Below are 12,490 nucleotides of genomic sequence, written 5' to 3'. Positions count from 1 at the left end.
GGTGAGAAGATGCTTTCTATCTGAAGAGCTGGCATTGAGCTCACAGATGAGCTCCGCAAGGGACACAAAGCCATCTTGTTTGCAAGGAGGACAGTACATGGGGAAATGAGGTACCTGCACAAATCATAGAATCACAGAGTTGGACCTCTAGGGTCATCTAGTCCTACCCCCTGCACAATGCTCACAAACTCACAAACACCTCCCTCTAAATTCACAGGATCTTCATTGCTGACAGATGGCCATCTAGCCTCTATTTAAAAACCTCCAAGGAAGGAGAGCCCACCACCTCCCGAGGAAGCCTACTGAGGAACCGCTCTAACGGTCGGGAAGTTCTTCCTAATGTTGAGCCGGAAATTCTTTTGATTTAATTTCAACCCATTGGTTCTGGTTCTACCTTCTGGGGCCACAGAAAACAATTCCACACCATCCTCTATATGACAGCCGTTCAAGTACTTGAAGATGGTGAACATATCACCTCTCAGCCACCTGTGGCTAATAACCATTGATGGACCTCTGCGCCATATTATTCGTTCCCCTCTTGAAGCTGTTTATGCTTGTAGCCACCAGCACTTCCTGTGGCAGTGAATTCCACGTGTTAATCACCCTTTGGGTGAAGGAGTACGGTACTTCTTTTCATCAGTTCTAACCCATAGCAAAAACAATCTGTTCTCCACCCCACCCCAAAGCCCCTATTAACTCTAAACGCAGGACATACTGAGCCCAAGCCCAATGGAACAGCTGTAGGAAAGGGTTCCCAGTCCCAGTCCCAGTTGTAGCTTTGGGAGGTGATAGCAAAATACAAAGTATAGAGGAAACATAGAAACCCAGCTGGTTGCCAAGTCCAATTCAAGAAATATCTGGGAACTTTGGAGGTGGAGCCAGGAGATATTGGAGGTGGAGCCAGGAACAAGGTTGTGACAAGCATAACTGAACTCTAAAGGGAGTTCTGGCCATCGCATTTAAAGGGACTGCACACCTTTTAAATGCCTTCCTTCCATTGGAAATAATGAAGGATGGGGCACCTTCTTTCAGGGCTCATAGAATTGGACTCCCTGGTACAATCCTTTTGAAACTTGGAGGGTCTTTTGGGGAGAGGCACTGGATGCTATACTGAAACTTTGGTGCCTCTAACTCAAACAAATTCCTTCCAGAGTCCCAGATACTTGTGGATCCATTATACCCTAACGCAGGGGTGGCCAATGGTAGCTCTCCAGATGTTTTTTTGCCTACAACTCCCATCAGCCCCAGCCAGCATGGTCAATGGCTGGGGCTGACGGGAGTTGTAGGCAAAAAACATCTGGAGAGCTACCGTTGGCCACCCCTGCCCTAACAGAATCGATCTCCATAGGAATATTGGCGTGTCCAGCAGACATTTCCCTCCCCTCCCCCCGCTTTCTGATGTCCCTGAAGTGGGTGGATCCCCAGCCTCTACCTGAGGATTGATGACCATATCTCTCACCCAACCTGCCCTCAGGCGTGATTCTTACTGCTACTACTAATAACATTCCAATGATCAGTCTTCAAAAGGACAGTAACATTTCACTAACGTTTATCCTCAAACAAGTCTAAAATGCACTGCAAACCAGCATTTTTCTCCGTCCCCTGCCCCGGGGAGATGAATGAATAAATGTATTCTATATTAAATGTATTCATTGGTCCAACTCATTTCAATGTCATCTAAGGTGGCTGATAGTTCTCCAATGCCTCAGGCAAAGGTCTTTCCCATCACAAGTGTTCAACAACCTTTCAACAGGAAATTCTGGAGAGTGCACCTGGGAATGGCATGCAAAGTATGGGCTCTACCACTGACCTATGACCCCTCTACTTATGTATGTGACATCTTTTTCTATAAGGCTAGAACAAGGGTGGCCAAACTTGCTTAATCTATGAGCAGCATAGAATAAAACATCAGATCTTTGAGAGGCGCAAGACATGAACATCAGATGTTTGAAAGCGGGCAGGGAAGGAGGGAGGGGAACAGATGGAGGGGAGGGGGAGGGAGAGGTGGAAAGAAAGCAATTTTAACTTTAAATGTGTTTTTTAAGCTGCTGGCTTGGCTCGGAGAAGTGATTTAAAGAGAGAAATGCCTTCCCAAGCTGGCTGATGGACTAGTGGGGGCTTTGGGAGCCACACAGTAAGTTCGAAATAGCCACACGTGGCTCCTGAGCCACAGTTTGGCCACTCCTGGGCTAGAAGCAAAATTGTGTCATTTAGTATGTTGCACAGCTGTCTTCCTGGGGGAAGGATTTTCTGTGTTACTCATTTAGGTTATCAGACATACCATCTCATACACTGCAGGTTTAATTTTTATTTGTACAGGTGACCAAATTTCCAAAGGCACAAGGATACCTTCATGTAACTTTTGCACATGGCAAGCTCAAACTCAGCCAACATTGCATTGCTCTAGTAATAAGGATTTTGTGTGGTGACCTCAGAAAAAGAAGATGATGACATTAGGTTTGTATCCCACCCTCCACTCTGAATCTCAGAGTCGCAGAGCAGCTCACAGTCTCGTTTACCTTCCTCCCCCACAATGAACACCCTGTGAGGTAGGTAGGACTGAGAGAGCTCTCACAGAAGCTGCGTTTTCAAGGACATCTCTGCGAGAGCTATGGCTGACCCAAGGCTATTCCAGCAGCTACAAGTGGAGGAGTGGGGAATCAAACCCGGTTCCCCCAGATAAAAGTCCACGCACTTAACCACTACACCAATGGCTTAGAGAAAAGCGGTAAGAAAATATATGGATTGCGCAGTAATTAAAAGGGAATCTTGCTGGGGAGAAATGGAGATATCTTAATAGAGGATCTCCCCATCTAAGAAAGGGATTAAGAAGATTGCAGAAACTGCCAGAAAAAGGAAATGGGACAGAGATTCTGGGTAAATTGAGGACGGACTAGAAGATTAGATGCACTGAGAAAGCAGGAAATGGGGTAAGGAAGCTGACTGGAAGGCAGGATAGTGGAGGGGAGAGTAAAGGCCATGGGAAACGAAAGGGTAAATGAAGGAAACTGGTGGGGCGGCTCTACGGAAACTTAGGGGGCACTGAAAGCAATAACTTCCCATCAAAAAGTTATAAGCAGCAACTGCATTTATCACATATAGAATAAAGCACTAAAATAATCTGCATTTAACCGCTACATATTCATTTGTTTACTGTATTTCTCACTGAGACGCAAGCTGGGTTACAGAAGAAAGGCAACAGACTCCTACAGCAGAAGACAAGGGAATAGTACAGAATTAAAAGGCAACAACGAACTGCCTAAAGCAGTTGGAGAACCAGCGTGGTGTGGTGGTTCAGAGTGGTGGACTCTAATCTGAAGAACTGAGTTTAATTCCGCACTGCTCCACATGAAGCCTGCTGGGTGACCCTGGGCCAATCACAGTTTCCTCAGAACTCTCTCAGAGAGGAACGGGAGAGGAAGGGAAAGCAGGGTATAAAAACCCAACTCTTCTTCTTCTTAAGGTATACTATAAGCAATGTAGTTCAGGTACAATGTACAACTGATTTAGTTAGAGTAATATTTGGAATAATCATGGCAGTAGACTGTACTCCTATTGATCAAAGATCAGCAGCCTGGGAACTATGATGCAGAGTGGTAAAGCTGCAGTACTGCAGTCAAACTCTCTGCTCATGACCTGAGTTCGATCCTGGTGGAAGCTGGGTTCAGATAGCCAGTGCAAGGTTGACCCAGCCTTCCATACTTCTGAGGTCGGTAAAATGAGTCCCCAGCTTGCTGGGGGGAAAGTGTAGATGACTGGGGAAGGCAATGGCAAACCACCCCGTAAAAAGTCTGCCGTGAAGAAGACAACGACTGCAGATTTATACCCCACCCTCCTCTCTGAATCAGAGACTCAGAGAGGCTTACAATCTCCTATATCTTCTCCCCCCACAACAGACACCTTGTGAAGCAGGTGGGGCTGAGAGGGCAAGGAAAACTCCTGCGAGAGCTATGGCTGGCCCAAGGCCATTCCAGCAGCTGCAAGGGGAGTAGTGGGGAATCAAACCCGTTTCTCCCAGATAAGAGTCTGCACACTTAACCACTATATCAAACTGGCTCTCAAACGTTGTGATGCGATGTCACACCAGAGTCGGAAATGACAGGTGCTTGCACAAGGGACTACCTTTACCTTTTTTTAGGCATGTCTATGCAGAAGTTTTCTGTTATTCAGTAGGTCCCACTCCCAGGGAAGAATGTTAAGATTTGCACTGTATGTGGCCAATCTGTCACCCTTCAGATTCAATCCCAAACAATATGATGATAAGAAGAGTGACATTATCTACCTCAGAGGTGTCAAATATGCAGCCCAGGGGGCAAATCAGGCCATCGGAGGGCTCCTATCAGCCCCCCCCCCCAGCAATTGGCTGTCATTTGCTTCCTTCTCCCTCTCTTGCTTCCTTCTGCATAACAGCTTGCTTTGCAAGGCTTGCTCAATTGCGCAGCAGCTACAGAGCAAAGCCTCTGTTTTCTCCATTGACCGAGACTCCTCCCTTGGGAAAGAAGGGGGGAAGGAGAGCTTGCTTTGTCAGGCTCTTTCATTTGCACAGCAGAGCTACTGAGCCAAGCCTCTCTTCCTTCTTTTGGTTGAGATTCCTCCATCTCGTGGTCCCCTGGAGAAGGAAGAAAAGAGCCAGAACTTCCTTTGCCCAGTTCCCTGGATCCCAAGGGAGAGATACAAAGAAAGTACCTTTCTTTGTCTTAAGTAGACAGCAGACCATCAATTGCTTTACCTTACTAACTTTTGTACTGTTTATTTAATTTTTTATATTCTAATAGCCTGTGGGGAGGTAGAAGGGCTGTGGCTCAGTGGTAGAGTATCTCAGGTTCAGTCCCTGGCATCTTCAGTTAAAAGGACCAGGTAGTAGGTAGTGTGAAAAACCTCAGTCTGAGACCATAGAGATCCCCTGCCAATCTGAGTTGATAAGACAGACCTTGATGGACCAGGGTCTGATTCAATATAACACAGCTTCATGTGATCATAGTACAGATAGGAACTGCTTTCACCACACTGTACTTTTTGCACTGCCGAAGAAAAAGCCCAGCAGGAACTCATTTGCATATTAGGCCACACCCTCTGATGCCAAGCCAGCCAGAATTGCATTCCTGCTCAAAAAAAGGTCAGTGTATTGATATTTGGTTTGCACATAAATTAGCATATTAGTCTTTTCTTTTGCGTGGCCTAGAAGACGACAACGACATTGGATTTATATTCTGCCCTCCACTCAGAGTCTCAGAGCAGCTCACAATCTCCTTTACCTTCCTCCCCCACAACAGACACTCTGTGAGGTAGATGAAAATATTGGATTTATATCCCACCCTCCACTCAGAGTCTCAGAGCAGCTCACAATCTCCTTTACCTTCCTCCCCCACAACAGACACTCTGTGAGGTAGATGTAGATATTGGATTTATATCCCGCCCTCCACTCCGAAGAGTCTCAGAGCGGCTCACAATCTCCTTTACCTCCCCCCCCACAACAGACACCCTGTGTGGTAGATGAAGAAATTAGATTTATATCCCGCCCTCCACTCTGAAGAGTCTCACAGCGGCTCACAATATCTTTTATCTTCCTCCCCCACAACAGACACCCTGTGAGGTGGATGGGACTGAGAAGGCTCTCACAGCAGCTGCCCTTTCAAGGACAACCTCTGCCAGAGCTAACGCTGACCCAAGGCCATTCCAGCAGCTGCAAGTGGAGGAGTGGGGAATCAAACCCAGTTCTGCCAAATAAAAGTCCGCACACTTAACCACTACACCAAACTGGTACTCTATTTGTATTGGAGCCAGGGCTTCCAGAGGACCTTTTCCCTCATGCTGCTGGTTTTTTTTTTTTGACAACTTGAAGCGTCCTCCATGGAGCTGCTATCGGCCCCATTGGGCGAGTGTGTGTGCAGCCATTAAAGAATGTCTGACTAACAGGACCTGGTGCAGACAGGAGGACTTAGTAACACGATTGGGCCCTGAGGCGATGTGATTTAGTCTCACAACACTAAACCAAGGGTGGGCAGAAAGAGGCTTCTTCAGGATTAAAATACTGGTGGTTCAAAACAGGCACTGAGGGAATGCGGAGCGGATTCTACCGGAAGCCTCTCCTTTAGGAAGCAAAACAGTGCATCGGGGATCAACCATGTATGAGAGGATACAAAGAAACACTGATCGACAGGTATGTTTCCCAGCCAGAGTTGTACTGACCCAGCCTCTTGTCTAGTTGCCAGAAGTGATTGATGCAAAGAGAACCCACTCTTGTTATTAATGAACAAGCATGACATAAGAACATAAGAGAAGCCATGTTGGATCAGGTCAATGGCCCATCTAATCCAACACTCTTGTGTCACACAGTGGCCCAAAAAACTAGGTGCCATCAGGAGGCCCATCAGTGGGGCCAGGACACTAGAAGCCCTCCCACTGTTGCCCCTCCCAAGCACCAAGAATACAGAGCATCGCTGTCCCAGACGATACGCTGTGGCTAATAGCCACTGATGGACCTCTGCTCCATATGTTGATCCAATTCCCTCTTGAAGCTGCCTATGGTTGCGGCTCACATCACCTCCTGTGGCAGTGAATTCCACACGTTAATCACCCTTTGGGTGAAGAAGTACTTCCTTTTATCCGTTCTAACCCAACTGCTCAGCAGTTTCATTGAATGTCCACGAGTTCTTGTATTGTAAGGAGAAAAGTCCTTCTTTCTCTACCTTCTCTATCATGTCACCCCTCAGTCGAGGTTTCTCCAAGCTAGAGTCCCATGTGTTTTAACCTTTCTTCACAGAGAAAATGTTCCAACCCTTGAATCATTCTAGTTGCTCGTTTCTGCACATAGCACTGATCTGGATGACCCTGACATAAGTAGCAACTTTAAATGCATTCTCCAAGCCAGTAGTGAGTTAGAGAGAAATGCCTTCTCCAAGCTGGCCAACGGGGCAGCGGGGGCTTCCGGAGTCACACAATATGTGTAAAAGAGCCACAGTTTAGCCACTCCTGCTATAGCCCAACCTATCTCACAACATAAAAAATGAGGGATAAAACAGGGGAAAGGAGAATTGTAGATGCCCCCAAGCTTCTTGGGGGAAGGATGGAATAAAAATAGAGCTGGCAATAACTGACAGCTGGCACGAATGGGGGGGCAAGAATATGGGGGGTACCATCACCCACCACAGAGTTAACAGCTAGTTCTAGAGTGCTGTGATATCACTTCCAGGTTTCCCCAGAAGTGATGTAACACCACCGTTTTTTTAAAAAAAAAATTTCCTGCCAGCCGCTGAAGCAATAATGGGCAGTGGAACCTGGGTGTGGAGATCTCATGCCCTCAGCCGGTGTGGCAGCCCAAAGGTAAAAATTAGATAAAGAGATTTTTAGTGGGAGCCATACAGTACCCCAGGGGGCAATCTAAAACCTTGGAAGGAATTCAGAATTTATCAGGGAGGGGCATTTGGGACTCAAAGCATCCCCTTCTCCCCACTTACAATAGCCTCTGACAGCCAGCAAAATAATTTTATAATGCTCAATCTGCCAGGAGGATAAAATTCCACATTTTCCCTTCAGACCCTTAACATGCAATAAACAGAAATCAAATGTAACTTCAAGAAGCGGGCTGATGGCCCTCAAACACAAGGGGCTGCTCGCAGACAGGCAGTTTGGGGTGCATGGGAAGCGTCCCAAATCGGGCCGGCTCAGAAAGAAGCAGCCTAAACCGTCTACAAGCTCCACCGCAAGCTGTTCCCATCTCGTCCATGGCGCAACACGGGCGTGATCAGACAGCTGTTGCGCACCATCCCTGTAGCTTGGTTTGGGTTTCTTTTTTTGCCATTCATTTATTGGTTATGCTCAGGGGTCATTTTGTAGAAAAATAGGTGGTGGGGCTCATTAGCATATGCTGCCCTCCCCCAGCCAAAAGCAACCCAATGCAAGGAAGTAGAGCCCCGGACGAGTGAGGCCTGCTTGAGATGGCTAGAGATCCAGTCAGCTCAAGCAGGCCTTGCTCACCTGGGGCTCTCCTTGGCTGCCCCCCCCCCAGCCAAAAGGCCAGCAAGCCACCTGCCACCCAAAATCACATAAGAAGTGGAGAAAGGGTGGTGTGGGCTTCTCCAGGGGTTAATGAGGGCTGCTGGGGATGTGGCAAAGCTCCTGATGGCTGGCTGGCTGCCCGCTCTCCTAATCCAGGGATTGTTATGCAGCTGCACCTACTATTCAATGGACAAGGAAGGTAGGAGGGGAGGAGGGGAACTCTCAGAAAGCTTCAGGGGCTATGCTCCTGCTGAATCTGAGGCCTGGTTATGCGCATGTGCAATCATGCGCCCATGCACTTGAAATCAATATATTTTTAAACAAAAAAGGCCAAAAGCAGCTTGGGGGGTTCACACTGCCAAGGCACCTCACTTGTGCGTCCAGACGCTAGTGAGGCAACTGGCGTGCAGCTCAGAAATGTGCTACCACTTTGAAAATGGTAGCTTTTTGAGCCGCTCAGAGGATGCTAGAGGACGGGATGGGAGTGGCCAGCAGATGTGCTTGTTTGGATGGGTTTTTCTAGTTGGCTTCTGAGGCGTCTCAGGGCCACCTCGAACTGCCCGTCTGTAAGCAGCTAAGGGGTCTCAATGATTGCTTGAGATGTATATATCAGATGCACTTATGAGGAATATAAAGATTATGAATAGGGTCAGGGGAGGAAACGTTCTGCATTTTATGCACTCTCTTTTTCCCACTGGCAACAGCTTCTAACAATCAGCAGAGGGCATTGTTTTATAGCGGGGGTGTCAAACATGTGGCCTGGGGACCAAGTCAGGCCCCCAAGCAACTGGCTGTCATCTGCTTTCTTCTCCCTCTCTTGCTTCCTTCTGCTTGCTTTGCAAGGCTTGCTCAATCACACAGAAGCTACAGAGCAAAACCTCTATTTTCTCCATTGGCTGAGGCTCCTCCCTTGGGAAGGAAGGGGGGGAGGCAGAGCTTGCTTTGCCACTCTCTCAATTGTACAGAAGAGCTACTGAGCCAAGCCTCTCTTCCTTCTATTGGCTGAGGCTCCTCCCCTTCCTGGTCCCCTGGGGAAGGAAGGAAAGAGCCAGAGCTTCTTTGCCCAGTTCCCTGGATCTCATGGGAGAAATACAAAGAAAGCACCTTTAAGACCAATGAGTGCTAATGTTTTAAGCATGTTTTAAGTTTTTTTTTTTTTTAAAAACATTTTATTGTGTTTGTCTGTGTCCTTTATAAAGTTTATATCACTGCTACCTAATCTTGAATGGGTACACATATGGCCCAGCCCAACAAGGTCTCATTTATATCAGAACCTCCTAACAAATGAGTTCAACCTCCCTGTTTTATACTGCTGTCTCCACCAGGAGAATAAATTCCAGGCTCTTAAAAAAAACAACAACAAAAAAAAACCACAAAGAGCAAACAGGAATCAAACCTAAAATTAAGGTATTGACTCATGGCCATCCAGCAGAAGGATCTCATAAAATATATGCCTGAGATCTAAGTCCTATAGGCATCTATAAAAAAAAAAACAGGCCTCAGATTCAGCAGGAACTCACAGGAGCACAGCTCCTGAACCTTTCTGGGGGTTCCCCCTCCTTCTCCATTGAATGTGCAGCTGCATATCAATCCCTGGATGAGCGCCATCACCTATTTTTCTACAAAGCGACCCCTGATAAAAACACTTATATAAATACTATGCCTGGAGGGCTCCTTTTTAAAACTGCATTTTGGGATAGCTGAGAGCCAGTGTGATTCAAATCTCCATATGGCCAGGTCCAAATCTCCCAGGTTCAAATCTCCACATGGCCAGGTCCAAATCTCCCAGGTTCAAATATCCACATGGCCAGAGTCCAAATCTCCTAGGTTCAAATCTCCACATGGCCATGATGCTTTCTGGCTGGCCTCGGACTCCTTGTTCCCAACCCAGTCTACCTCACAGGATCGTTGTGAGGAGGAGGAGAAACTGGATTTATATCCCGCCACTCTATACTCTGAATCTCAGAGAGGTCACAGTCTCCTTTACTTTCCCACACACACAACAGACACCTTGTGAGGTAGGTAGGTGGCCATCACATTTAAAGGGACCACGCTCCTTTCATATGCCTTCCCTCCATTTGGAAATAATGAAGGATAGGGGCACCTTCTTTTGGGGATCATAGAACTGGACCCCCTAGTCCAATCTCTTTGAAACTTGGGGGGGGGTGTTTTTTGGAGAGGCATCAGATGCTATGCTGAAAATCTGGTGTGTACCTCAGCACCCCCCTCTCCCGAGCCCCAGATACACAGAGATCAATTTTCCATTATACCCTATGGGGCACCTTCTTTGGGGGCTCATAGAATTGGACCCTCTGGTCCAATCTTTTTGAAACTTGGCGGGTATTTTGGGGGGAGGCACTGGATGCTATGCTGAAAATATGGTGCCGCCATCTCAAAAAACAGCCCCTACAGAGCCCCAGACACCCACAGATCAATTCTCCATTATACCATGGGAATCGATCTCCATAGGGAATAATGGAGTGCCCAGCAAACATTTCCTCCCTTTCCCCACTTTGTGATGACCCTGAAACGGGGGGGGGGGGGGGAGCCTCCAACCCGGGGATCCCCTCCCCCCTCCCGGGTATTGGCAGCCCTCTCAGGTCTCCAGCTACCACCTGGAGGTTGGCAACCCCCCAGTCTCCCATCCTACCCTACCTCACCGGGTTGTCGTGACCATAAAATGGAGGGCGGAAGAATGGGAGGGGCATAAACGAAGTATAACAAATAAGCCACGGCACCCTCCGTGCAGAAAAGGCTCCGAGGCCTCAGCCCGGAGCCCCCGTCCCCTCCTCGCCGGCTCGCTCCGCGGGCGGGACTCCCGGCTCCTCCTCAGGCCGCCTCTCGAGCAGGAAGAGCCAGGCCCGCCCACCCACCCACCCGAAGCCGCGCCGAGGCCTAGTTTCCCACCGGCAGGCCGCTCTCCCGCCTTACCTGACGGTAGCGGAGCCGCAGCGGCCGCAAGTAGGCCGAGGCCGTGCAGGGCCCCACCGCCAAGTCCTCGAGGGATTCCATCGCCGCGGCGGCCGCGACTGACTCGGCTGCCTCTTCCGCGGTGCCGGGCTCGGCTCGGCCTTCCTCCCGCCCGCCTCACAGCGATGCGCCGAGGAAGGAGGAGGGACGGAGGGAGAGCGAAAGCGCCCGCGAGGAAGCCCTCCAGAGCGGGGCTGCGTCCAAACTGGGGGTTCCCTGCTGCTCTCTTTTGGGGGGGGCAGCAGGCCCGCTCCCCATTTGGTGTTCCCGTCCTCTTTGGGGCTCTTTAAAAAAACGGAGGGAAATGCCCTCTTATTTGAGTTGGAAGGCTGGGAATATTCCTAGTAGATAGATCCAGGTGGGCAGCAGTGTTCCCTCTAAGGAGATGATATTGGATTTATATCCCGCCCTCCACTCCGAAGAGTCTCAGAGCGGCTCACAATCTCCTTTTCCTTCCTCCCCTACAACAGACACACTGTGAGGTAGACGAAGATATTGGATTTATATCCCACCCTCCACTCTGAAGAGTCTCAGAGCGGCTCACAATCTCCTTTCCCTTCCTCCCCCACAACAGATACCCTGTGAGGTAGATGAAGATAATTGATTTATATCTCGCCCTCCACTCCGAAGAGTCTCAGAGTGGCTCACAATCTCCTTTCCCTTCCTCCCCCACAACAGACACCCTGTGAGGTAGATGAAGATATTGGATTTATATCTCGCCCTCCACTCCGAAGAATCTCAGAGTGGCTCACAATCTCCTTTCCCTTCCTCCCCCACAACAGACACCCTGTGAGGTAGATGAAGATATTGGATTTATATCCCACCCTCCACTCCGAAGAATCTCAGAGCGACTCACAATCTCCTTTACCTTCCTCCCCCACAACAGACACCCTGTGAGGTAGATGAAGATATTGGATTTATATCCCACCCTCCACTCCGAAGAGTCTCAGAGCGGCTCACAATCTCCTTTACCTTCCTCCCCCACAACAGACACCCTGTGAGGTAGATGAAGATATTGGATTTAAATCCCGCCCTCCACTCCGAAGAGTCTCAGAGTGGCTCACAATCTCCTTTCCCTTCCTCCCCCACAACAGACACCCTGTGAGGTAGATGAAGATATTGGATTTATATCCCGCCCTCCACTCCGAAGAGTCTCAGAGCACCTCACAATCTCCTTTACCTCCCCCTCCCCCACAACAGACACCCTGTGAGGTAGATGAAGATATTGGATTTATATCCCGCCCTCCACTCCGAAGAGTCTCAGAGCGCCTCACAATCTCCTTTACCTTCCCCTCCCCCACAACAGACACCCTGTGAGGTAGATGAAGATATTGGATTTATATCCTGCCCTCCACTCCGAAGAGTCTCAGAGCGGCTCACAATCTCCTTTACCTTCCTCCCCCACAACAGACACCCTGTGAGGAAGATGAAGATATTGGATTTATATCCCGCCCTCCACTCCGAAGAGTCTCAGAGCGCCTCACAATCTCCTTTCCCTCCCCCTCCCCCACAACAGACACCC

General features: G+C 48.8%; 1 protein-coding gene across 1 annotated transcript in view; it reads right to left on the bottom strand.

The window, feature by feature from the left end:
- NUDT14 (nudix hydrolase 14) overlaps positions 1-11,199 on the bottom strand; it is a 108,810-nt gene extending 97,611 nt beyond the window's left edge. Inside the window, exon 1 of the mRNA XM_060261908.1 lies at positions 10,930-11,199. Coding sequence (XP_060117891.1) covers positions 10,930-11,010 — 81 coding nt within the window. The 5' untranslated portion in view covers positions 11,011-11,199. The remainder of the gene's footprint in view (positions 1-10,929) is intronic.
- Between the last annotated feature and the right edge of the window lie 1,291 nt (positions 11,200-12,490).

The sequence above is a fragment of the Heteronotia binoei genome, chromosome 21 (assembly GCF_032191835.1).
Source record: "Heteronotia binoei isolate CCM8104 ecotype False Entrance Well chromosome 21, APGP_CSIRO_Hbin_v1, whole genome shotgun sequence".
NCBI classification, from domain to species: domain Eukaryota; kingdom Metazoa; phylum Chordata; class Lepidosauria; order Squamata; family Gekkonidae; genus Heteronotia; species Heteronotia binoei.
Note: the sequence above shows the minus strand (reverse complement) of the source record. Positions and strands in the feature narration are given on the sequence as shown.